Here is a 26,857-nt window from a genome sequence, read left to right on the forward strand (position 1 = left end):
TGTTGATTCTTTCTGCTAGTTCCCGTGCTACTGAGGATTTGTTCATAAAGTCTTTTCCTATACCAATGTCTTCCAGAGTTCTGCCTAACTTACTTTCCAGCAAGTTTAATGTTTCTGTTTTAATATTTAGATCTTTAATCCATTTGGATTTTAATTTAGTGCATGGCGAAAGATAAGGGTCTAATTTTAATCTGTGGCAGGTTGATATCCAGTTTTTCCAACACCATTTATTAAAGAGGCTATCTTTCCTCCACTGAGGATGGTGAGCTCCTTTGTCGAAGATGAGGTAGCTGAGTACATCTGCATTTGTTTTTGTGTCTTTCAGTCTGTTCCATTGATCCTCAGGCCTATTTCTTTGCCAGTACCATGCTGTTTTTATCACAGTGGCTTTGTAGTATAGTTTCAAATTGGGGATTGTTACACCTGGGAGGCACTGCAGTTTTTAAGCGTAGTTTTCAGTCCATTTCAGGCAGGTGAAAGCTGTCAGAGATTTTGAAGCCAAATCAGTCCAAACTCTACATTATTGATTACAATACTAAATATATGGAGAGACCAGTACATAGACAGACAGGAATTGCTGTGGGTGATTGGGCAAGGTAGGGCCCTCGGTAGCTGGAAGTACTGAGAAAGGTTAGAAAGATGGGTTTAGGATTTAGATAGAGGAAATAAAAGCAAGAAACAGGAAAAATTCCAGTTGAACAACAAAACTTTTTTCTATTTTTCTGTGCTCTGGACAAAGGAAGTAGGTCTGGAACATGCATCTTGAGAAGCAGAAGTCTAACGTGAAACAACATTTCCAAATTAAATTAAGCATGCCAAAAAATAATATTGGTTAGAGTTACACCCAGTGGACAAAGACATTTCTTAACACCACCCATCTTTTTAATCCCATCTCTTTGTTTCTCTGTTTTTCCTTTAAATCGCATCTTTGTCTTACTTAATTTTATCATTTGGCAGAAAAAGCAGAACAAGGGAAGAAAATCAACTCTCCATTACTGTAGACATGCGGGTGAATACTTTGCACCTGCCTTTATATGGAGGTTTTCCTATCTAATTAAAGAAACCAATTCCATTTTGATGTGGTGACATGGGGTAACTTCTGTTCTTTCTCAGATTCGTGAAAGTGCTAATAATCTGGTATATCTCTCTCAGTAGGTGAGATGTGGGACATGGACTGCAGTGGTGAGAGAATCTATTAGAGTTTCCAGGCCAGGAGACCTGACACACAGTGAAAACCTATTAGGTGTAAGGAGGAGAGGAAAGGCAGATGATCATGGGTTGTTTATGTTACCTCCTGTGCTTTCAAGGAATTGGACTTATAGGAACACTATGGGAATTTGGTTACTTCTGAGATAACCATATAAATAATAAATGGCTCTGAAAATCCTAAAATATGACAGTGCTTTGAAGTTATTCTTGAAATGTGTAGTCAGCCATAAGCTGAGTGTATTAACATGATTTCTTATAGCACAGAGCAAAGACAAGAATAATAGCAATTTCTTTGCATGTTTTTGTGAGTCTTAATGTGCTCTGGGCACTGTATTAAATGCCTTAAATATAGTATGTCATTTAAATAGTAAATCGGGATTTTTTGGAAATTGTAAAGCCAATCAGTGCTTGGGAAGGGGATACAGTTCAGTACTAGAGTGCCAGGCATGTGCAAAGCTCTAGGTTTGATCCCCAGCACTACAAAAGGGAAAATAGCCAGTGCTAAGTGAACAGATAGTATGTGCTAGGCATTGTGCTGAGATCAGTTAGGTGGAGACTCATGTAATCCTCAGGAGAGTCATTTTACAGATAAAGAAATTAGGTAACTTACACAAGGTGACTTAGCTTCCAAGTATGACTTAAATCCAGTGCTGCCTAACTAATTGTGTGTAAAACAACACAAATTTTATGTCTCCAACAGTTTCCTCCCAAATACTAAGCTGATTCCTTCCCCTTTATAAGCCAATACAGCTTGTATACCTAGGGAACGAAAACTTTTAGTACAAGAAAACATAACCAGATCCCAGAACCCTTTGTCTTGGAAAATAGCACTGTATGCTTTAAAAAAATAAAATATTTGAATTAAGCAGGTCACTGTTTACCTGAACAAAGAAGACAGACTTGGAGTAGTTTTTAACTTCTGGCTTTCTCCCTTCTTGAAATACTTTTCACTGTATTTACCTTTTCTTTATTTTTCACACACCATATTGAAATGGTTGGTGCCTTAGATTTAAGCGTAGTTAAAACCCAGCCACAATTAGGCATAGCCAAAGGAATCCCAAGATGTTGATTAACTAAACGAACATTTCTTCCTTGCACATCAGACGAGTATTTGTTAGTGATGGGAAAAGTAGAAAAAATAGTGGTATTTATCAGCATACTTTGCTCTGATTCGAAAAATGTGCTGGTGTAGTGTGATATATCTCCTGAATTCAGAGGAGAATCAGACAGATTTTCATTTATCATTTTATTTATCATTTCACTGCATTCATACATATTCCACAAAGAAGAATAAAAAGTTTTGATGTGTTGAGTTGGAATGGGTAAGTTGGTTGCTGCTGGGGGTGAAGGGAAAATTTCTAGGTATGGAGATTTGGCAGCCTAATAGGATTACAAAATAGGCAAATAGGGGTCTGCTTTATTAAGGGGAACTTGAAGAACAGCAGAACATTAAGTGCAGACAGTAAACCATGTAATCATTGTGCTTTTATATACCTGAAGGGTAATCAGAGACCTTCCTTTCTTCCTAATTAGGACTTGACAGTTGAGTGGAGCTCTGAGGTTTAGGGTTTATGCAAGTACATTATGCATTTTTCAACACAGTTTTTCCCCAGGATGGCTGTAGTGAGGATTCCAGACCAGGTATGGTTTCATTTTGCCTCCTAGCTATCTTTCCCTTCATCTTCTCTTCCAAAGCAGACTGTTCTGCCCTGCTTCCGAACTCGGATAACTGTAGGAAAGTATTCTCACATCCCAGGAGAGACGTCTCAAAGGATTTTTACCTAGGATGTGAATCAGGTCTGGGTATTTTAAGGATTTTCTATTTCTGTGCTTTAGCTGACTATTTGATTCGTAAGACCAATTCCCTGCTCACTGAGCTTCCTCCTCCTCTCCTTCCCCTAACACATACACCTCTCTCCCCCCCTACTCATTCCTCCCTTCTTTGTAGAATGGCATGGTTGACTGAGACTAGGAACTAAGCAGGAAGGTAATGTCAAACTGAAATTTCCACACATTATCTAAAAAATGCAATTCATCAATTTTGGGGCAGGAGAAAAGTGCTTTTGAAATGGAAAATTCATTTTTTTTTTCTTGTCTTCTGAAAGGTGTGGTACTGGTGATTTCTTTTATCACTCTGCCCTCACCCCTGCCCTCACTCTGTATTTCCCTTACTGCTTTTCATTGAGGAACTCTGTATATACTTTTATTCCTTATAAAAATGAAGATCTTCAAACTGCCTTTTCATTTTGTTGCAGTGCCAAAATTGAGCTTTGATGGGAGGAAATATTTCTAGTTTGGAAAAAAGATAAAACTTAGATAGAGACCATATATTTGTATAAGGCTTTTACATTTGTGAAATATTTTCAATCAGACAATAGCATTTATTTAATGTCTGCTGTTTCTCTCCCTCTCTCTCCCTTTTTCCCTCCCTCCCTCCCTCCCTCCCCCTCTCTGATGAAATAAATGTTATTCTTTTTTCTTATCTCTCTTAAATTCTATATCAGGGTTTAGGGGGAAGCCAAAAAGGTAAGACATAGTTTGTACTCACATTGTGGTATTGAGGCAGTGAGCAAGGGAGGACAGGAGAAATAACAGAACCCTCCATCAGCCCAAAAATCTGGAAGGGACACCTTTGGTATTTTGTAGGAGTGTTTTGTTTTGTTTTGTTTTTCCCCAAGGCCTAATCTCACCTTTCCTGACTATAACTATTAATGTCATTGGGAAGATAGCATAAAAGGATGCAAAACAATATAATGAGATTTGAGATTTGATGGAATGCTTACTGTGTCTCAAGTGCAGTGTTACTGATATTTCACATTGAAGCTTTATATTTTGTATGATGATCCGTAATTATTACCCCATTTTGCAGATGAGGAAGTCAAGTCCATTAGTTAGCTGGTGAGTAGGATTAGATCTCTAACTACAAAGCCTATAACCTTTCTATATTTTACCTCTCTACCTGTATGGAATGAAGATGAAGATAATATTAGCAATGAGCATTCAAAGGATAAAAAGATGACAATGGACTGGGGTTCTCAGAGCTAACATCAAAGAATAATGAGGTTTGAACTTGGCTTTGAACTTAGCAGAAATTAGATTGTCAACCAGTCTGTGCTGAGGAAACAGCTGACTAAGCTATAGAAACATTGCTAAGGAGTGAACATTTGTGTTCCCCCAAAAGTTATTTGTTGAGGTTTAAGCTCCCAGTGTAACTCTCTTTGAAAATAGGGCTTTATAGAAGTAAATAAAGTTAAATGAGGTTATAAACATAGACTTCAATAAGATTAGTGTCAATATAAAAAGAGGAAGAGAGATCAGAGCTCTCTGTCTCTTTGTACATGTACACATCAAGCGAGAAGGAAGACACTTTTAAACCTGAAAAAAGAGCCCTTACCAGAACCCAACCATGCTAGCACCCTCATCTAGGCCTCCAGCCTTCAGAACTGTGAGAATATGAATTAAATAATCCAGTCCAGAACATTTTGTTATTGGCACCCCACACTGACTGATACAGACCTTATAAAGGAACAGTAAATAGAACAGCCAGGAATACTCTATGGGATGTCAGTATACTCTGCCTCAGTGAAATAATAATATCTCAGAGAGGTAATGTAACTCATCCAAAGTCACAGCTAATAAGTGTTAAGGCCTATGTTCCTTCCACTTTGCTGATAAATATCCCTACTTAACACACAAGGAGGTTTACAGTTTTCAGACTTCTCTTGACATCTGTGATCTTAGAATCACTGTCTCACTGAGGTCAGTTGACGCTCTTAGCATGTGCTTCAATTTCTTGCTGACTTATAAGTTTGATTTTCTGCCTGCCTCTTGTTTTATAGTTGAATGTCTAGTAAGATGCAAGGCCTTACTAATACAAAGTGGGTACAGCAAGTTAGGGTAATAACTCTAATTCTTAGAGCTGCTAATGGAATTTTTCACTACAGACATCTTGAACAACATTAAATTATTATATTGGTGATATAAGTATGAAATATACACTAGTATATTTCCAAATCCTAAAGATTAGCCCTTTGTGTTTGTTTTCAGAGGCTCTTATATTCAGCATTTCCTTTAACTTGTTGAAATATCCAATATAGGCACTTTTCTTTTTTTTTTTGTACTGAGGATCGAACTTGGGACCTTGTGCTTACAAGGCAGGCAGCAGAACCCCCGAACCTTAGGCACTTTTTATACTAACTAAAGATGATGCCAGGGCAGCTCAAAGACATTAGGCAAGAAGACATGTCTTATTTTCCTTGCTATTTCTTCCTCTCACTTTTCTTTGCTTATTTCCTGTCTTGCTTTTTCTTGATGGCTTATTTACTTATATGTTCCCCCAATCCAAAATTTATTTGAATTGGCACATAATACAGAAAATGATGGCTTACCTGAAATCGTAGGACTTGGGAGGGTGAGGCAGGAGGATTGCCACAAGTTTGAGGCCAGCCTGGGCTACATAATGAGTTCAAGACTAGCCTAAATCACATACTGAGACTCTATCTCAAAAAAACAAACAAAAAAATAATATGGAAAAAGAACTAATATTAAATAGCTTGTAGATTTTTCTTAAGGAGCTAGAAATTGATGTAGAATGGTACAAGAAGGCCAGAGGAAAATTAGTAGATTAAATGTGACTTGTCTGAGAAGTAACGCAGATCAGGTGGCCTCAGTTTTCTTCACATTTAGGAAAAGCAGATGTTCACAACCTTTATCCCTTTCTCCCTTGGTAACCTGGAGCCCAGCCTCGTGCCCTCTCCTACCGCCTTCACTGTAGCCCCTGCTCTCATTATACAGGATTTTGAGGATGGAGACAGTTGCCAGCTATAATAGAGGGTGGGATATATAAAGTCTGAAATTACATACATGAAATTTTCTTTTTCTTTCTTACCGTTTTGGGATTGATTGACTTGTTTTGGTTTTATGGCCAGAGCAGACAGTAACAGTGAAGCAAAGAAGCTGCCTGGGTGGAGTCCCTGTTTTCATGAACATAGGTGTAAACAGTGTGTGCCAAAGGAGGTTGTTCTAAAGCAGGCCTTCCTTGCCTGCTCATCTGAACTGAAGCAGTCTTCTGAGTCCGTCTTTGTGATGAGAGGTCCCTCCTTGAATTCTGGCTGAAAACCCTGAGCTAGACAATTAAACAAGAAACTTGAATGTCATTCTCACTTCCTACTCCTGAAGTAAGAAACCAGAACTAGTCCTTAGCCACCTTTGGTCCTCCCAGTGCCCCTCACCAGTCAGTGGAAGCTTTCCAGTGCACCCTCAGAGTGCAAAACTGAGAGTCAGTCAAGAGCCCCACACTGCCAGTACTCACACACACACATTGTACATCTTAGTTACTTTTATCCTTGTCGAGACAGAATACACGATACCCACAGTTAAAGGAGGAAAAGTTTATTTCAGCTCAGAGTCCATACAGGTTTCAATCCACAGTCAGCTGGCTCCAAGGCAGGGTTTCATGAAAGGGGCGTCATAGAGGAGAGATAGTTCGTGAAATGGCAAGCAGAAGGTAGCAAGCAGCAAACCTGCTGTCCTTCTGTTCCTTCATAGTCTATCCAGGCTATAAGCCTACTGAATTGTACCACCCACACCTAAGGTGGGGTTTCCATTGTCCACACCCAGTACTATGCTAAACCAATTTAGTTATCACACATTCTTAATCCCAGGATCACACACACTAGATCAGCATTGGCGAAACTATGGGACGCATGCCACAGTGGACTGTTTGTATTCATTAAAAGCTCTAAAACGTTCATCATCACAACCCTAGATCCAGCCAGCTCCAAAAAGCTCCACCTATGAGCATATTTGGAGGGACATCTAGACACAAGCCATAACACCTCCAAACACTTCCTGCTCAAGAAATACAAAATAGTACTTTGAACTAAACAGAAAGGACATGAACGTCAATGAAAACCCTGCCCATCCCGGACTGACATAGAGATGAGTGAGTGCTCTCCCATAAGTCACTTTATCCCTCTTTGACCTCAGTAGAGAAGAGGAATCCTACCAGTGCTTTCTTCAGATGGTACTTGTGAGTTCAAACTAATGACATAGGTGAAGACACTTTGTAACAGGAATGAATTCCAGTTTTGGTGCTTCTGCAAGATTGTGAGTGAAAGCTTTTAGTTCAGTGTTTGAAATAATAGGATAATTGCTGAAATTGTAAGAATTAGACTGCTTTTATGAGTGGAAATATGAGAATATAAAGGACCCACCAATTTCTCATTCTGGCTCTGGCTGCAGGATTTTGAGTTCATCAAGATATCCTTTGCCTTGGGCTGTTGCCCATAAAGTCAGATAACACTGGCTTTTCTCACCTTACTAAGTGTTGTGAATCATACAGGCTGCTAACATATTGGCAAGTTGTTAAACTGCTACACCAGGGCTGGGGATTTAGCTCAGTGGTACAGCTACCTGCCTCTCAAGCCCAAGGTCCTGAGTTCAATCCCTGGTACCAAAAAAAAAAAAAAAGATAAACCAATTCAGCATATTACTGTGGTCACCTAGCAGAGGACATTGTAAGCAGTGGATTTATGAGGTAAAGCAAATAGTCAACCCCTTGTGATAAACTAGCTTTGCTTTCTAGTCTGCTTTCCAGATGTTTTATTCAGTCATCTAAGTACATCTGAGCAAAAGCTGATTAACTGTTTCAGACAGCAGTGTCTTAACTGTTATTAATGCTTAAACTGATCAAATTACAATGTCACAGATCCTACTTGTGCTGTTAGTATTAGATTTTGGATTCCGGTCTATAATGGATGATTTTTTTTCCTCCATGCCTTGGAAAAATTGGTTAACAGAGTTCATAAGAAAGTTTAATTAGCAGGCTGTTTGTGAAAATAGCGGTTATGAGTCATCATTCAGCATGAACGAACGTTTCTCAGCCTGGAATTTGTTCTTCTGTTTTTGGAGCAGCTACATAGGATCCTTGTGTTTAGAAAGCTCTTGTCTGCATGCTGCCTGCTTGAACTTTACCATGTAATAAACTAATAACAAAAACATCAAATTCTTAAGAGAGAGATAGAAAGAAAAGGTGTAGGGTGTCCGTATATATATGTATGTGTCTGTCTTCCAGAGGAATGTCCTGGACTTACTGGAATCCAGCAAGCTTGCATCCACACCCTAGCTAGTATCATTATTAGCTGTGTAACAGGCAAATTTTCACGCTCTCTGTGTCTATTTCCTCATTTCTAAAATACAGATATTGATAGGTTATTGTGAGCTTTAATACATGTAAGATACTCAGTAAACACATGCAGTAGAATAATTCTTATAGCAGTTCTTTGAAGTGTAGATATTATTATTAGCCCTATTCAGTGTGTCAGGAGATGGGCTCAGAAAAATTAAGTAACTTGTTCAAATCTAAGTAGCAGAGCACAGCTGAGCCCATGTATGTCTGACTCCAAAGCCTCTGTTTTTATTTGCTATACTATACTACTTTGTAGGGTCATCATGTGCCTAGTTAATTAAATGTAGATCCTGCATGTAGGTCTTCCTCTGTCTACATGTAAGTGTGTGCTCTGTATCCATGAAGCCACAGAATTATGCCCCCCCACCTCAGGTGGGGGACCTCTGCTTATCTTCTTGAGTTCATTTCATGCTGACTTCCAATACACAGTGAGCTGGAACTAGACTTGTACAACTAGTACCGATGTGAAAACATGCCCTCAGGTATCTGACTCCCCTCACCATTACGCATCTCTGTCCTGTGTGTAGATTATCTTAGAATCAGGACTGTGTGATTTCTTCTGAGAAAGAAAATCACAGACTGTCACAGTGAAAAAAGACCTTAGAAGTATTCTCTGGCATGCTCTCCTCATTTTCTGATGGCCCCTCTGCTATCTCAGGAACTGTATATAGCTCAGCATTGGGGATGAGATTCCCTACCTTAGAGTGATTACATCCGCAGACAGCATCAGTCCTGTTTCAAAGGGTAGTGTTCACTTGTGATTTCTGTCTAAAAAATTTTCCAAAGATGTTTCACCCGTAATAATGTTTTTTTGAAAGGGAGTTCTGTGACACAATAAATTGGAAAACTAAAGTGAACCAATCTAAGGAGTTTCTTTTTATCACTGCTTTTTGAGTTTGTACTAACACGCATTATAAAACTTAAAAGGAGGGAAGAATGACTCCAAGAGGGATATGTTTGGAGGAGGGAGATGGGCCAATTTTGGGTAGCTCCTTCTTGATTCCTTCCTTTATTAAGGAAGGTGTTAGATCCTCTGCTGCATGAAGGTGGGCAAGTGGAGACTTAGTGTGCCGGGAAAGTCAGGCAGAAACACAGACGGTGGTGCTATGTGGGTCCATTTCTCTAGCATTAGCACAGCCCTGTCTCACACTAGGCGGTTTCTGAGCACTGAGCACCTTCTGGGCATGATTAAAACCATAGGTTCATTTAGTGTCCTGGTTGTTGGAATGACATTTCATTTTCCATTGCCTAAAAAAAGAGCTGAGCCATTAATTGTACACATTTTGCAATCTTGCATATATTCATTTTCACATCTACCACATATACCAGTGTACCACAGCTGCTCATTCTTGCTTGGTGTAACCATTCTGGAGATTCCTTCAGCTTTTTAGAAAACAAAAACAAAAACAAACAGATTACTTTCCTCCTCAGTTCCAACCCCACAGACTTATTTTTGCATGAATTCTTTTATTTTGGGGGTTATTTATTATTTCTTCATTTTCGTATTTCCTACCTGCAAGCCGACTGGTGATAAAAACAAAGCAAACAAACAAATTTTTAAAAACGTACTTTTGTTTCTTGGTTTTTTTGTCTTTGCATGTGGAATTTTTTTCTTTAAAAAAAAAATGTGTTGGAATCAAACTAAGCTGCCAGACCTCTGTGGTGAGCTTCGTGTCTGGTATTTCACTATCAGTGGACTCCTTGGTGAAGAGAACAGAGATGTTTGTCCTTGCATGTCACACAACTGTTAGTGGTTGTTCTGAGGCAGAGAACCCCAAGCCCATACCTCAGAAAGGACACACAGATGGATGTTTTCAGATAAACTCCTTCTCCATCCAACACTGGATATCCTGATTTATCTCTGCACAGGCAAGTTATTTATCTCATCTCCTTCCGTGAAAACTTTGAATTTTCTTTTACTTTGAATAAAAGCAGTTTTTAAAGATTTACATTCTTTTAATATTTATGAAGCGTTACTTTGTGCCAATCCCTCTCACATAATTTATCTCATTGAATCTAAATCTCGTATCAGGAACGTTCTCATGCCTAGGTAAGAATGTTGACTGGTGGGAGTTTGGGAAGTTGTTATCTTAGTGTTAAATACCACAGTTCGATTCACCCACAGACATTTCACCCACAGAAAATCTTATCTTGTCCCAAAGCTAATCACACTGTACATAATTAGTATAACCCTCATAATTTTTTTCAGCTTTAATTGAGTTTATTGGTACATTTTAGGTATACAGTACAGTTACATTCATTGTTGGGATCTAGTACCTCTACATGACAAGTCTTGGTTCTCATATTTTCCCCTTACCCTGCCCTCCCTTTACTCCTTCCTCCCCTCCCCATCTACAAACACTTTATTTCCATCTTTTCATTATCTCACATTTTTTTCTTTTCCCCTTTTACCCTTCCCCTACCCGTCCCACCTTCCCTACACCTTTAGCTCCTTTCTTCCCATTTCTCAATGTCAGTAATCTTATTATACCCTCATAATTTTTTACCTAACCCTTCCTTTGTTGCTAACCCCACCATCTTTAACATCAGTTGCGTATCTGGAATCACCTATTGGTTTGCTCCCCTCTGGGTGCCCACCTTGTGTGTCTGACATCCTAACTTTTGTTTCATGTGAAAATAAGCCAACAAGGAATTAAGAATTCTGGTTCGCTTCTACAGCTAAGATTTTGCCAAAATCCTCCTCTTTTTGTTTTAAACTTTGTTAAAAATACTTAAATGTATTCTTTCCTGTTTTACAAGAATATTATAAACATAATTCGGTTAAGAGCCTTTCGTTGCCCCAGGTTCATCCGTCTCAACATTCCTTCTTTCTGTGTAATAAATGCTGAGGGTGAGATAGTTGTCATTGAGGCTTTTGATATCTCTGGTACATTACCTAGAATATTTTTTTCCTTTTTTTTTTGTTTTGTTTTGTTTTGTTGTTTTGTTGTTGTTTTGAACCAAGCACTTGATGCTGGCTTTTTATCATATGAATTTCCGTTCTTTCCTGGACAAACAGAAGAAAAATAGGACTCGGGTTAGGTCTTTTATTTATTGAGGTTTATTACTGAAATTTGCATTTGAAACTTAGCATTTGAAACAGCTTATTTTATAGAATAAACCAAAAGAGATTTTGAAAAATCTCTTTTGAAAATTGGTTAATTCACTTTTCTTATTGCATAATCTGCCTTTCTGTTTTGGGAAGGGCTGGAAATGAGTGTTTATACTCTGAATTTCTGTACGCTTTGCCGTAGTAGTAGAGGCATCGTTTTATGTCAGTGTGAATGGTTGGGTTTATACACACTCTGCAGTCAGTCATCTATTCTAATGTCTGTGTGAACTTTGGAGATGGATGGATTCATTTTGGGATCTGAGGCTGCTCAACATAAGTCTAATTTTAAATAGCAGTAATAATGCCAGGCTTGCATGATTGTTTTAGGAAGTAGACGATCAAAATAAAGTCCTTGGTATGGTGAATGGCACTCAAAAAGGATCGCTTTTTTGTTGCTATTCATTCATTTATCTGTTTGACATAGTTTTATTGAAAGTCTGCTATGTGCCAGACATCAGTCATACCAAGATCACTAAGGCCCATATGTCCCTGCCCTTAAGAAACTTGAGTCCATTTGAGAAATATATTCAGTTCAGCAAGCTCACTGAATGCATCATGTGGGCCAAGCACTTTCCTTGTTGCTATCTAGTTGCATGTGATGAGTGGAAATAACGTATACTTAGAAAGCCAGAATATAGCTTCTGGAAATAACCACGAACTGGCTCAAAATAGTTTTAAATACTTTAGATATTCAGAATAAGGAAGCCTGGGTCCTGTGTTTTTTCAACAGTGTTGTTGGCTGAGTGTAGACTCACTCAGAATTTTGGATTCCTAAGTAATTCCTGATTCTCTGCCAAGGGTATAGGTAGCACTCCTATACACACCTAAAGACAAATTCAGTTAGATATGGGTTAACAGCACAGGTTGATATCAACAACCAGTGTCCTGAAAGTAGTAGCTATTAATTTTGTGGCAGTCCTTCCCCCTCCTCCTCAAGGATAGACAGTCACATTGTCCCCTCTTTCTGGAATGCCCTTTACTGACTGTTGTTCTTTACTATTTCTTGCCTGGCTACCTCTTATCAATCTTTTCAAAATAGCCTCAGCGAAAGCATCACATCCTCCAGAAAACCTCACTCTCCTCACTGTCATAATACCAAATCGTACTCTGCTATCCATGTTAATACGCAGGTCTGACTTTGCTGCTAGATCATAAACACCTTGCTCCTTCCTTGGTCCTCAGTTCCTAAACACTGACTGGTCTTTACACTCATTTCCTTGACACTGAAGTCTTTCCCGAGCCTGGCATTCTCTGATGCATCAGATCCAGTTTGACTTGCACAACCAACCTGAGAGAGGAAAGTGGGACACTCAGGTTATATATTGGAACTAAATGGAAAGAACAGGACTTGGAGATAGTGCTAGAAAACCCGGTCTTTCTCAGTCTCAGGCCCACTGTGCTATTTCAGGACAGATGTTTAGCATGCAAATGTGCACATGTTCAAGAAACTGGGGCACGGAAGAAAGCGCACTGGCTCTGGAGTCAGATGGGCCTGGCTGCTGTTCTCTAGCCAGATAACCTTGGGTGAGTTACAGCTCCCTCTGCACCTTAGTTTTCTCCTCTGTAAAGCAAAGGCTAGAAATACTGGGTTCAGAGGATTACAAAAATGTGTGTAATGATATAGGTGAAGTGCTTGGCCCATAGTAGGTGCTTAATAAATATTCCCTGTTATGTTTTTTGTTTTCCTCAGTTAGAAATCAGGATAAACCAAAACTAACTGTGAACATAGAGTCTAATATAAGTAAAACTTTTGAATCCTAGCATTAGAGAGGATCTCTAATGTTCCAGAATCTCTGACAAAAGGTTGATCTGGCTGTTTGCATATTTCTATTCCTGGGGCCCTGTGCACCTCATAAGGCAGCCCTAGCCCCTTATAAAATCACTATTAGAAAGTTCTTCCTTTTCTCACAGTAAAACTTTTCTCCCTAACTTCCTGATCCTGATTCTAATCTGTATCCTCTCCTTTGGATCGCCACATAAGTGAGCCCATGACAGCTTTTCCAATATTAGAAGGGGCTTTGAGCATCTCCAGAGTCTTTTCTCTGACAGGCCAAATGCTCACAGGTGTTTCAGATGTGACCTATGACATCTGGTTCGCTATTTCTTGCCAGCTGCCTCTGGCCACAGGTGAGGCTCTGGCAGAAAGATTTTCCTGTTCTTCATGTCCCTTTCTTTGTAGTATGTGGGATTATTGAGAGTGATTAAGAAGATATAAGTAGGCATGTGAATAGATAATATTCAGTTGGTCATTCGTCCAGCAGCATTTACTTAATACCCAGTAATGTCATCAACCGTTTTGTATAGTGGGGCATAGATACAAATGAGACATCATCTTGGTCTCGAGTTTGCTCACGGCCTAATGGGGAACCAAAACATACTGAGAGGTTATTTTAAAATAGTGTATCTGTGAGAGTGTGCACCTGATGATTAAAACTGAGGAGTGGTTTCCACATAGGTCTTATTCAGTGACATGGTAGAACCAGCTTGAAGAAATGGTGATGGCCCATTGTTCTTTCCAGTCATTTGACAAGTATGTCGGTGGGTTTCAGAAACCTTACTTATGTCACATCTCCAACATGCAGTGTTCATGTCTCAGGGCCTTTGCACATGAATTCCCCTCTACCTTGTTGCCCTTAACCCAGATGGGGGTGACTGTCTACCTCCTCTCCCTCAAGTTTTTGTGTTTATGTCATCTTAGCAGTGAGGTCTTTTCTGACTATCTTGACAAAAACTTGCAAACGTACTCTGGTATTGCCTTTTCCTTGTCTCTGCTTTATTTTCTCCCTAGAATTCATCAGCATCTGACAAATTTTATGTTTTATTTGTGTATTTCCTGTCTGTCTTCCACATACTCAAGCAAAGTATAAATTCAGTAATAGCAAAAACTAAATGTGTTTTGTTCTCTTCTATATTCCAAGTTACTGGAACTGCTGCCTAGCTCATAACAGATGCCCAATAAATAGCTCTGGAATAAATTTAGTGCTTGGAACCCAGTGTGGTGGTGCACAGCTATAATCCCAGCACTCAGGAGGCTGAGTCAGGAGGATCCCTGTAAGTGCAAGTTCATAGTAGCCTGAGCTACATAGTGAGTTTAAAGCTAGCCTGAACTACATAACAATTTCTTTATCTCAAGAAAAAGTAATGATGGCTAGAGATTTAGCTCAGTGGTGTTGCCATCTGTCTCTCAAGCTCAAGGTCCTGAGTTCAATCCTTAGTACAAAAAAAAAAAGAAAAAAAAAAAAGAAAGTAATAATAATGATAATTTAGTGTTGGATTCAGCTCTTAAATTGGGATGTCTTGCCTTTGGTAGGGTAACCCTATCAAAACTACTATTTTATTAAAGCTCAGCTCAAATGCCCCTGCTTTAGGAAGTCTGCCCTCCTCTGCTGAGCCCGAATAAGTCTCCACTTCCTCTCTGTGTATAGTTTGTCTTATGTAGCTTTGTAAGAAAAATCTAGCCTGGTGTGATGGTGCATTCCTATAATCCCAGCACTCTGAGAGCCTGAGGCAGAAGGATCACTAGTTCAAGCTTAGCTTGTAGCAAGACACTCCTCAAAATAAAAACAGGGATTATAGCCCAGTGCAGAGGTCCTGGGTTCTATTCCCAGTACTGCCAAAAGAAAAAGAAAAGAAGGAGGGAGGAAAGGAGGAAGAAAGGGAGGAAATTCCTCGGCTGTAAGTCTCCAACTTAGGAAGAAGTTCCATTCTGGGAGAACGGTCCTAAATCAGATTTATTCCTAAGTCTGACAAAGTGAGTCTTAAACACCTTTGACACAAATATACAATATATATATTGCTTTGTGCTTCCTAGCGGTCCCCTCCACATCACCACTGCTTTTCCTCTTGCTTCTGGACACCTTGAGCTCTGAATGAACACTGTGTCACCCTTACAGTCAGCACACAGCAGTACAACTGTGGCAGTGTCCTGCAGACAAGTGAGCTACTTGCATGATTTATTCACATCTACGAATGTTTGTAATATGAGGTTTGTTCTGTAAGGACCAAGTTTTCAGGTAGAGGTGGGCTCCCTCTGTGCCCCCTCTACCCACCTCTGTGCCCCTTGCCCAGAACAGAGCTGCAAAAATTCCATTCTGTATAATTTCATTCTGTATGACAGTCTCCCTGTGTTTCTGTTCCTCTTTTTATGATCTAAAAATCTAAAATTGAATCTCTCCTGCTTATCCCTGCTTAGGATAATCAATAGGAACTGATCTTGGCATTAGTCAGCTTAAGATAATCACATGTTCTGTTAAGAATAGAAATTAATTAATCAAATGTTCTTTAGAAAGGGGAACTGATTCTGTGAACGTAGGTACTAGTAATTTTCCGTAAGTGCCCTCCCAGCACCCTTCAAATATCCAAGAGTAAGCAAAAAATAAAAATAGCATCTATAAAAAGGGAGAGCCTTCCCAACCCTGTTTAAGCCTGCCTTAAAGATGGGTCTGGGCTCTTGGTCTGAAGCCACTGTGACGGTGACACCCGAGGGTCCAAGTTCGAGCTTGCAATAAACTCCTCATGTAATTGTATCGGACCTGACTCCTCGGTGGTCTTTGGGGACTTCACGACTTGGGCAGAACAGTTCATACCTGTGGGAGTTCACAATGTTCGTAAGTCAGGAACTTACAATATCTATTATTTTCTCTGGGCTATAATTAGCTTTTAGATCTGTTGTTTCCTTTAACATAAGCTTCCAGAAAGCAAAAACAATTTCATGATCATTCTAGGGCCCATCCATAGAGTCTAGCATGTAGCAGATACTGGTTTATGTGAAATTCTCCACCTTCAGGAGGTTTGGGCTGCATCAAGGAGACAACATGCTCATAGACAGTAGTGTAAGGCCATATCTGACATAGTATGAGGAAAAAAGGAAAAGGATCTGTTATATGCTAGCTCTTTACATGCATTATCATTTCTCATATTCCCAATAAGCCCTTGAAGAATATTGGTATTATACATGAAAATTCCAAAGCAGAAAGAGATGGGATGCAAAATTGGGGGACAAAAAAAATAACATAAATGAAGTAATTCTGAGAACTTTCCCATAAGACCTTCCTTTCTTCCTGTTGCTGTGAATTGGATGTATAGTTTTCCAAGAAACAAAAGCCAGGGTCACATGGCTATAAGCAGAAAAGCTGAGATTCAGACCTACATCTGACTTACTCCAAGTCCCCAGTGCACCCAGGCTTAAGCTTTTAAATCATCTGAGGATCTTGTTGAAGATTCTGATTGAGTAATTCTAGGATAGGACTTTTGTATCTGCGTTTCTCACAAATCCCTCAGTGATACCAGTGATATTGGTACAGGAAGCACACTTGAAGTAACAGACTTTACATCATACCTAGTTTGAGACAGTTGTGTAAACCATCATCATCATCATCATCATCATCACCGTCACTGTCACCATCATTCCTCTGAGTAGTTGGGTGTAGTAACGCTGGGTTTGCAGGAGAAAAACCAAGATTTGGACTGACCAAAACTGTTAAACCCCAAACAGAAGGGGTGAGAGGAACAGAATCATCAGTGTTCCAAAACTCCAAGGTGTCCTCAGTCTTACCCAGTGCAGGGTCAAGGTGCCCCTTTCATACTTACCGGGTGCCACACACTGCTGAGCACTTACCCTAAGGCCAGCCCTTGTGAAGAGAAAACATGAGCTGTGACAGACCTGATTTCACTCAAGTTATAGCCCTGGAGCTTATTTGCTAGTTGACTTTGGGCACGTTACTTTACTATTTCTTAAACTTCACTTTCTGTTTCTGTACAATGGGCTCAACAAAACCCATTTCACACAGGATTAAATTAGGTAACATGAATAAGCCACTTTTCACAGTGCTTGGCACAAAGTGGCACTGAATAAATTGTTGCTGTTATTAGTCCCCAACTTATTCTAATCCTCACAGTGATCCTTTGATTGTGAGGATTAAGGGATTATGTCTATTTTCCCAGATAAGGGAACAGGCTGATGAAGCTTAATTGACTTACCCAAGGTTGTACAGCAAGTGTGGTTTTGAGCCACACACTCACATTCATATATGCAGTAACAAGCACAGATCTCTCTAACCCTCTCTGGGGTGTGTTCAGATCAAAAACCTCCTTACTCAACTCAGAGATTTTCATCAACAGCAACCACCCATCTTACTACCTCCTCAGGTTTTGCAGATGAGGGGAATAACTGTTAGGGTTCTAGAAAATGGGAATTTTTAGAGAGAGAAAGAGCAAAGTGTGCAGGCTGGCAGTGCAGAAATGCTGAGGTTCCTTCTGTGGTTGGCCAGGAGGATGTCAGCATCAGAGTAATCGCTAGGGCCATAAGTGCAAAGAAAACCTACTTCTATCCAGAATCCTGGGGGGAAAATGTTCAAATAGCTATGATCAGTACACTTTCTGGAGATCAGACACAATAAAAGGGCTTAACACAAACTAAATATAATTTACTTTTTCTTAGATGATTAAAAAAATGCCTCAAGTATTTCTGAGCCTCAAAATAGTTGTTAATAAATAACATTTTAATTCAAATGAGGTAACTGTGATTACAGTAAATGCATAAAGATAATTCAGTGAATATAACCTTGATAACCCAAAAGATCTAGACAAGGAGTTGAGTAAACTATGGCCCAAGGGCCAAATTAGGCCTGCTGCCTGTTTGTTAGGCACAGTTTTATTGGACCACAGCCATACTATTTATTTATATATTGTCTCTAGCTGCTACATAGTGGCAGAGCTGTCATAAAAAGGACCATGGAACCCACCACACCTAAACTGTTTACTATTTTACCCTACACATTTTTAAAAAAATGCCTACCCTCTCATCTAGAATGTGAGTCAGCTCTGTGATGTTGGGCAAAGTGCAGTTTTCTTTTAGCTTTAGTTTCTCCATCTGTAATGATGATTTTTCTCTTTTCACGGGAGATTGTCCTAACAATCAATTCAGTGGAGTGGATGGGAAAGCACTTTGTAAATTCAAAATCACTGTGCAATTTGGGCAGGGGTGAATTTTGTTTTTCTCCTGATCTGTACTGGGGGAGAATCTACCCAGGATGTTGTGTTTTGTTTTCCAGTCCCTGGAGTCAGTGTGTTGTTGTGTTCTTTCCTCCCTCACAAATGCAAAATGAATCCCTAGATACTCCCTCTTTGCCCCTTTTTCCTACAAATGTACAAAACATTCTGGTCATATACTTCCAGAAGTGGAAGATTAATACAGATACCTACAGTGATTCTTTTAGTTATTAAGCGTTTTTGAGTACCTACTATGTGCAAGGATGGAAACTTTTGTAAGGTAGTTCTTGTGAAATATTTGGTTTCTTAGGGGAGAAATTAAATATAAAAATTATTTTAAGAGAATAAAGATCTTGCCTTGTCATACTAGGAGAACACATTGTGCATGTGTGTGCATACATGCCTAGGCTTTATAAAAACAGAAATATTTGGTTCAGATTTAAGAACACTTCGTTACCTTTAATCCCAACACTCTGGGAGGCTGAGGCAGGAGCACAGCACATCTGAGCCCAGCCCGGGCAATTTAGCAACCTAAGTGAGACTGTGTCTCAAAATTTTAAAAGTGCTGGGGATGTAGTTCAGTACTATGGCCTTGGGTTCAATCCCAAATACCACCAGGAAAAAAAAAAAGAAGAAGAATAGCTTATTCAAAATAAGAATCTGTAAACTTTAGTCCAAAATACCGAAAGGCTTTTAAATGTAGCTGTTATGTACAATTTTCTCTTGAAAATTACATTCTGAATTATAAATTCTCATCCCAGCCTGCCATAAATATATTTCCTGCTAGTAGATGTATGCTAAGTAGGGTCCTCTCACCTATGCCAGCTGGACAGGATTATTCGGGACTCATCAGAAGTAAGGGTTATAGGCCATGCTGGCATCAAGGAGCCAGATATTCACTAGCTTCTAAATTTTGCAGATAGTCTTTAATTCATATCTTATTTTTTCAACAAATATAATTCAATTAATGTAATCTTGATAATTTTTTATTTGCTCAACTTGCCAAAAAATAAACTTATAAATTGGAAATGAAAGTAAAGTTGTTTTAATTTTCAGTTCTTAAAACACCGTTTAATATCTGTATGACCAAATCTAGTTACTGATAGTAAAGGGAGAAGAGGTAGCTATTTGAAAAAGATAAAAACAATGATAAGAAAATAGTATTTATGAAATGTAGGTTCATGTACACTTAGCTCTAGGCTCCTGAGCAGGTCCACTGGGCCCTCCCAGCATGGTGACTCTTTGGTCCTTATGGAAAAAGTGTTGGTATTCTTTCTGTATATGTTTCATCTATAGTTTTCTGTGTAAATTTAAATATAGAACTGCAAATCCAAAACCCACCACCAAAATATAGCCACCAATACTAAAAACTAAATTTTTTCCTCCTTTTACTCTCCCCTTTACTTAAACAATTCCTAAAGAGGTGAGGCTTGGGTGTTTATGTTTCCTGTCTAGAGATTTAATTTTCCGTAGGGCATTTTAAAAGAGAAAACCAGATCCGTAAAATATTTTGATTAGACGTAGCTGGACTCCTCCTGTGATGGTGAGAAGCAAGTGAAGAGAACCTGCTTGTGAACTAGGCTGACCACAGGTGTTTCATTGTGCTGCCAGTGTGTGTTCTATCTTTCAATTCACAGGCAAGTTCTTCTATCCTCTTGTTCAATGCAGTGCCCCGTTTTAGAGTTTACCGTTCATTGTTTTATATGAAGAAGAAGCTCTACCTCTTCCCCCTTCCTTTCTGAAATGGCATGCATCTAATTTTCGGTTTTCCTCAAAGCACCTTCATTCTTGATGCTAAATTCAGTCTTTCTAAGCTGAGGGCAGATGATGATAACAACACAGCACTAATTATAGTCAGGAGTGCAGGTGATGGTGGATTTGGGACTCATAGGCAGGTGGGTTGATATGATTTATCTTGCTGGGCAGGAGTCCTTTCCGTCACTTGACCTTTGGAACTTCCCTAAGACCTGAGCCTGAGTGTGTTTTTCTTCCACCGTACAAAGGTCTAAAACAGAGATAGAATGTAGAAGCTAGGCTCGCTATGTTTATTTCAAATTTCCATCAATATACAAACAATCTTAGAGAGATAGTATATTGGGAACAGGCACCACTGGTAAGCCTGATATATTTCTCCACATAGATTGAATAGGAGCTTTTTAGTGTCAGTTAGGTCTAATGTTTGCAGATAAATGATGAGTGTTTTGTTTACCTTTTCATATTCTATTTTGATTTTACACAAATTAACTTGGGTTGGAAAATGGGCCATCTAACCAGTTTCCTAGAACTTAGATATAAGGTTTATTATTGATATAATTGCTTTTAAAATTCCCTTTAAAAGCTGCTCAACTTGGTGGATGACTTTTTTTAAGTGATAATGAGAATATTTTAGTACAACAATTTTTAAGGTTTCTTAACATATATAAGGTAAATATGACTGAGAAATTTGCATGATGAAAATAGATTTAATTAGGTGAATTTAGTTAGGCTTGATGAGGTAGTGCCTAATTTAGGATAAATGATATTTTTAAACCAATGAAATGAGGCTCTTGTATTTCTACATGTGCAAAATGAAGTTTCTCAGAACATGTGGTAGAGTTTTATAATCCACATATCGCTCTCCCTCTTCCTCCTCCTCCTTCTCTCTCTCTCCTACATACATGCACGCACACACACACACACACACACCCCACTTACATTCTACTCTTACACAGTAAAAGAGAGAAAGTTTCCACCAAGTTGGAGTGTGCTCAGCACTGTCTTCCTTCTTCAGTTACTAATTTTGGTTGGTGAAGGGCCTATCAGGCAAAACTTTTCCTTTGTCTTTATGTTCAAACCCTGTTTTTCCAAAATATAAAAATGTACTCTGATACATAGAAGGCACTGTCATTTTGAGTTTTCCATTTGAGTTTCCTCATGATTCTCTTTGCTTCCATCCTATGAAGGATAACAGAGTCACCCATTTTTTGATCCAGAACCCAACTTGTTTTCCCAGGTTCCCTCCTACAACCAACACAAACACAGACATTTACCAGCAAAACAGAAGCTGTTGGAAATATTTTTTGGCTGCTGAAATGGGCTCCTGTCACCAGGACATGGCAGGCTTTTTGCTGTATTGTCTCCCAGCCCTGGCCCCAGTACTCCAAAAAGAGCTTTATGTAATCAGTCTTTCCTGACATGTGACGTTCTGTCATTTTCCTCCCCTTCAGCTCTACTGCCGCCCACAAATCAATAACATTGCCTGGGAAATTCAAGCTGGTTTTGCAGCCACCACAAGCTCTGTGTTTCTTAAAGGGTATGTCAGAAAATGTAAAGTTTCCTAATGATATTTCTGGCTGATGACACATGGCAGAGCTGATGGACTATTTATAATCAGTGGCACGATCGCAAGCACATTATTTTTATTTCACTAAGGGGGGAGCCCTGTCACTTGCTACCTCTCTTTGCAGACAAGTTGATGCTATCCCCACCTAATGCAGTTAAATCCTCTTTGGAGAGTGTGTTCACACTCTCCCCTTTGTTAGGAGCTCCCCAATTCTTTCCAGTAGAAACCCCCGCCCTCTTTTTTTTTTTTAATTGTTCTTTGGCTCAGGGGATGAGGAAGGCAAAGAGTGATTTGTAGAAACTGCTTTAAATTCTGGCTATGCCTGCATCCTTCACTATAAATGTCTCTAGTTTTTGCTGCTCAGATCCTGCTACATCCCTCTGAATGTGGGTGTGACTGGCATGACCAAGGCAATAGACAGAGCTACTGCGTCCACCACTTGTCCCAGTTTTATAGTACTGAGCAGAACAGTGCTGTCCTTAGTTAAACACCTACTATTTTGTAGGCAGTGTACTTGGTAAAACTTTTATATATGATATTTTACTAATTCAAACGTGTCTGAGGTAAGTGCAGGTATCTTGAGTAGAGATCTGGAGGAAATGGAAGATTAAATGGCATCTCTACAAAGGCACACAGCTGATAAGAGAAAGCACCAGGATGCTAGTTCATGTCTCTTTTAAGCAACTGCACCTGCTGTCTTCCTACTATGCTGTCCTGACTTTTCCTGGTTATATAGACTTTTGTATACATTGGGTGTGGATATGCAGGGAAATTTTTTTGCTTGGGGAGATCCTGTGAATTTAAAGACTAACCAAAGTGAGAGATGGAGGAATTGAAAACCTCTCGATCTGAGATAAACCCTGGTGTAAAAGAATCATACACCAGAAGAGGGCTTTGACCCACTGCATTGGAAAGTATTGCCTCTGTAAAGATACTGAGCTCTCTCTCTCTCTTTCTCTCTCTTTCTCTCTTTCTCTCTCTTTCTCTGTCTCTCTCTCTCTCTTTTTAATGTTTCCACAGGACAGAGTTTAGGGTATGGATTTGTTAACTATATTGATCCAAAGGATGCAGAGAAAGCCATCAACACTTTAAATGGACTCAGACTCCAGACCAAAACCATAAAGGTAAGAGGTGATACACTGGCTCCTGATTCAGGAGGCCCTGGTTAAATTCATTCTGTGTATCTAAGAAATCCAGCCTATGCAGGAGCCAGAAGTGGTGTTCCCTTTTTATTCAAAGAACATCTGTTGCCCAGTCTACTACTTAGCATGGGACACAAGCGGATAAAAAAAGGAAGGTGAGAGCTGAGTAAAAGGAAAGGACTATCTATAGGACCTCCTCCAATTCAGAAGGCAGATGAGGTGTCTGAGATTCAAGACCCCACCAAAAGAGCCTGTCTGCCTGAGGCTGTAAAGAGGCTAGGAGCAAAACAAGGGAAAGCTGAGACAAGATGAAGGCATGAAGCGTGTGGCCTAAATTTGGACAGGAAGTAATGAGAAGATTAGGATGAGTGGTAGGAAAGTCCAAGTCAGGAATCCTTATGGACTAAGCTGAGTAACTTGGCTTTACCTAAATATGGTGAGGACTGTCCTAACCAAGAATTGGAAAGGAAAAGCCAGTTAAAAATTAGCACACTAGTATAGTAGGGACACGTACTATAAAATCAATGAGAACATAGTATAGGAACAAAAGAAATAGTCATATTCTAGCAATATAAAAATATTCAGGCAGGTAGTTAATACCTCAGGAGTGCTTATTTGAAATAAAAAAATGAAAACAGTAATCTAGAGCCTGCTCCTCTAGTAGGTGAAGGTTTCTCAATTCAGACTTCACTTGTGGGGTTCTTCAGGAGGTGCTGCTTTCTTCAGGGAGTCCTCCTTGGGCAGCTAGTCGCTGGTGGTCTCCTGGATGGAGCCGGCCGCTTCTTGACCTCCCTTACCTTTCTTCCCCCACCTCCAGGCAGCATCCTGTTTAGGGGCAGCTGCCAGCCGATTAATGAGTCCCATCCTTCATAGCCTATTAAACCGCAGGGAAGTGTCTCCTGGGCGCTCTTATCCTCACGACAGCAGGTCTGACGCAAAGTAGGACAAAAGAGAAACCTCTCCCAGAATGGAAATCTATAGATGGCACCAGCTCTCAGCATCTGAAAACACAAAACCAGAACTTTTTAGTCCAACAAAGCTACTTTTCCAACATCCAGACTGACAGAAGAGACTGCCGGTCTAAGATAATCTTAGCTAGTAGGTAATCAAAACAAAAACAAAACACAGCCTTCTCTTTTTGGAATATATTGTATGATTTTTTTTTTTCTTTTTAAGCAGCTTTGCTTTTGCAGTTGAGTTTAGCTTATTTCTAAAGATGATTGCTTTCTCTGATCTCGTACAGTCTGTGCTACACTATGGTCCTGGTTCAGGGTACCTCAGACTAGGCTTAGAATCAGTTCCTGTAAGTTACCTAAAGGGAAAATAGTCAAGAACTGTTTAATTGTGGGATAGTCACCAGAGAGGCAGAAAGATTAATTTCTCTCAGAGAAAAAACATACCATTTTTCATGCTTTTAAATAAATAAAAAAAAAAGATGCTCATGTCATCTCTTTGTAAGGTCATTCCAGGTTTTTGCCGTTGATTGATTTTCTGTACTCTCCAGCTCAGTATTAGCATGTCAGGTGTTTATTCTATAGACACTCTGACCTTGAACTGAGAAGGGTACTTTTCTTTCCTCTACAGTTTTCTTGAAATCCAGACTCTTCCCTAAGGACTTGGGATAAAATCATCATACGTCAGTTCTCCCTTTTTTATAAGTTATTCATAAGGCCGCTGAGTGGACTTGGTTTTTCTGTTCTCACAATGCACCCCTGGCCCACCATACTGTCAAACCCTTCTTGAAATTAAGCAACATCATTTTCTTTCTGTGAAAAGCCAGTCTGCCTCCTTCGCTTATCTATATCCCTTCTTCTGCCCTCTCATCTACCCTGGGTTCCCCTTGCATTAAAATGCTGGCAACACATTTGCACCCAACGGAAATGTGGGCTCCTGAAGCACTGTAGGATTTAAAATGCATGATGCCACGGCAGAATCAATAATTTCCATTCTCTACTACGAATGAAAATTTAATGTGCAAACCTAGGGATTTCAGCCCTTTCATTAAAGCAGTTTATTTGCCATACTAAAAATTAAGTTTGAGTGATAGGTTCCTTTATTAACTTTTCTTTCCTTTCCTAAAGGGACACAGTGTTTAAGGTAAAAATCATATTAAAGGGAGGAAAAAAGCAAACTCTTTTCTTGTGCTGTTAATAGTCTCATCATTTATTAATTTCTTAAAATTGCTTTTTTGCCTTTCAGGCCACTGTTTACTTCTTCCACTTCAGTTTGCTTTGATAAGTGAGATGAGATTTATCTATTTGCTCTGACTCCCCATGAAGGAATAGATAACTTGCCAATCTAGAAAAGACAAATATCTTCTTTAGAAACCCGCCTTACAGAGATCTCCTTGGAACCTTCTAGTACATTTTGTGAACTTTGGTCATGTTTATTCCTTCTTTTTCACATTTCTGGAGTACTTCCTACAAAACACTCAAAGTTTAATGCACAAAATAGGTGCAGGTAAATCAGGAGTTAATTCTAAAACTGTTAAGGTTAATGATTAACAGCCACATTCAGAGATGGTTCTGAAAAGCCCTGAGGGTATGATGGTGACTGGTTTGATTTATAGATAAAAGGAGCAGCTTTTCTAAGTGATGGTGATCATGATTGCTTCCAGATCTTCCGGGTTGTTCAATAGAAATGAATAGCTGCATTTGTTTAAATGTCAGTTTTCCCTATTTTCAGAAACTAACTATAAAAAATTTAAAGCATTATGTAGTAAGACCAAACAGAACTTAATAGTTGACCTTTGGACAGGCAGTCTGCAGCCTCTGAACTAAAATTTAAATATGCAAACACTGTTTTGCGAGTTAGTGGTGGATGGCTCATTACTGAGCTACTAGTAGATGTCCACAAATGATGCTTCCCTGTCAAGAATAATCCACTTTACCTTTATTAAAGGGGATGTAAAGTGACTGAATACTGAAGTCATGTGCAGGGCAAGGCCAGACTTCTGGCAAAGAAAGCAGAGAAAGGGGATGATGCATGACTCCACCATTAATGAGTAATTGTGGATGGTGACTTCAGATCATTTGCTCTTTAGAATTTAACCTCTTTAATGGGAGATTTCTTTCTCTCATCTTGGAAGTCAAGCTCAGGGAAATGAAGTGACCGACATGTCCAAAGCCACATGTCTTGCCAGAAGTTGAGATGGAGTTAAGACTCCAAGGGGCCTGTGGCAGACTGTCCCAGAAGAGAAGCGTGTGTGAGCATGTGCTTGGGAGGAAACAATAATAGTAAATAATCATAGTGCTGATTTACATTCAATATTTACATTGTGTCCAGTACTATCATAATCTTTTTACACACTTTTTTATCATTTAATTTTTGTACTGTCCCTGGACTAGATACTTTTACACGCATCAGCTCTGTGTCTTTTAAAAGAGCCCTATAAGAGGGTACTGGTGTCTCTTTTATATTAATCAAGAAACTGAGGCCCAAGAATTTAAGAGACATACCCAGGACAACAAAATTAGTAAATGAGATTTAGGGTAAGAGGAAACATTTTTAAAATAACCCTGGAGCCAGGCGTGGTGGCACACACCTGTAATCCCAGTACTCAGGAGGCTGAGGCAGGAGGATCACTGTGAGTTCGAGACCAGCCTGGGCTACATAGTGAGTTCTAGGTCAGTCTCAACTACATAGTGAGACCCTGTCTCAAAAACAGCAATAAATAAATCCATAAATAAATAAATAACCCTGGCAGTAGGTCATAAATTTTAGAATGTCTTACTGCCTCTTTGCTCAGCAGCACATGTTCCTGTGAGGTTATGTGTTCAGTTCTGCACACACAGGTTATACTCCCTGACATGAGATATAAAGAGCAAACAAATGAATTGCTTAGTTCTCCAAGTTTTTCAGTAAGAACTCCTGGGGTTCAGGATTTCTGACAT

The 26,857-nt window shown here is 39.4% G+C and overlaps 1 protein-coding gene across 7 annotated transcripts in view; it reads left to right on the top strand.

The window, feature by feature from the left end:
* Elavl4 (ELAV like RNA binding protein 4) overlaps positions 1-26,857 on the top strand; it is an 85,273-nt gene that overhangs the window by 40,614 nt on the left and 17,802 nt on the right. For all 7 annotated transcript variants that reach the window (XM_033767504.1, XM_033767505.1, XM_033767506.1 and 4 more), the window contains one exon: positions 22,843-22,946. In XM_033767504.1, coding sequence (XP_033623395.1) covers positions 22,843-22,946 — 104 coding nt within the window. The remainder of the gene's footprint in view (positions 1-22,842; positions 22,947-26,857) is intronic.

The sequence above is a fragment of the Fukomys damarensis genome, unplaced genomic scaffold (genome assembly GCF_012274545.1).
Source record: "Fukomys damarensis isolate Sample0158 unplaced genomic scaffold, DMR_v1.0_HiC HiC_scaffold_23, whole genome shotgun sequence".
NCBI classification, from domain to species: domain Eukaryota; kingdom Metazoa; phylum Chordata; class Mammalia; order Rodentia; family Bathyergidae; genus Fukomys; species Fukomys damarensis.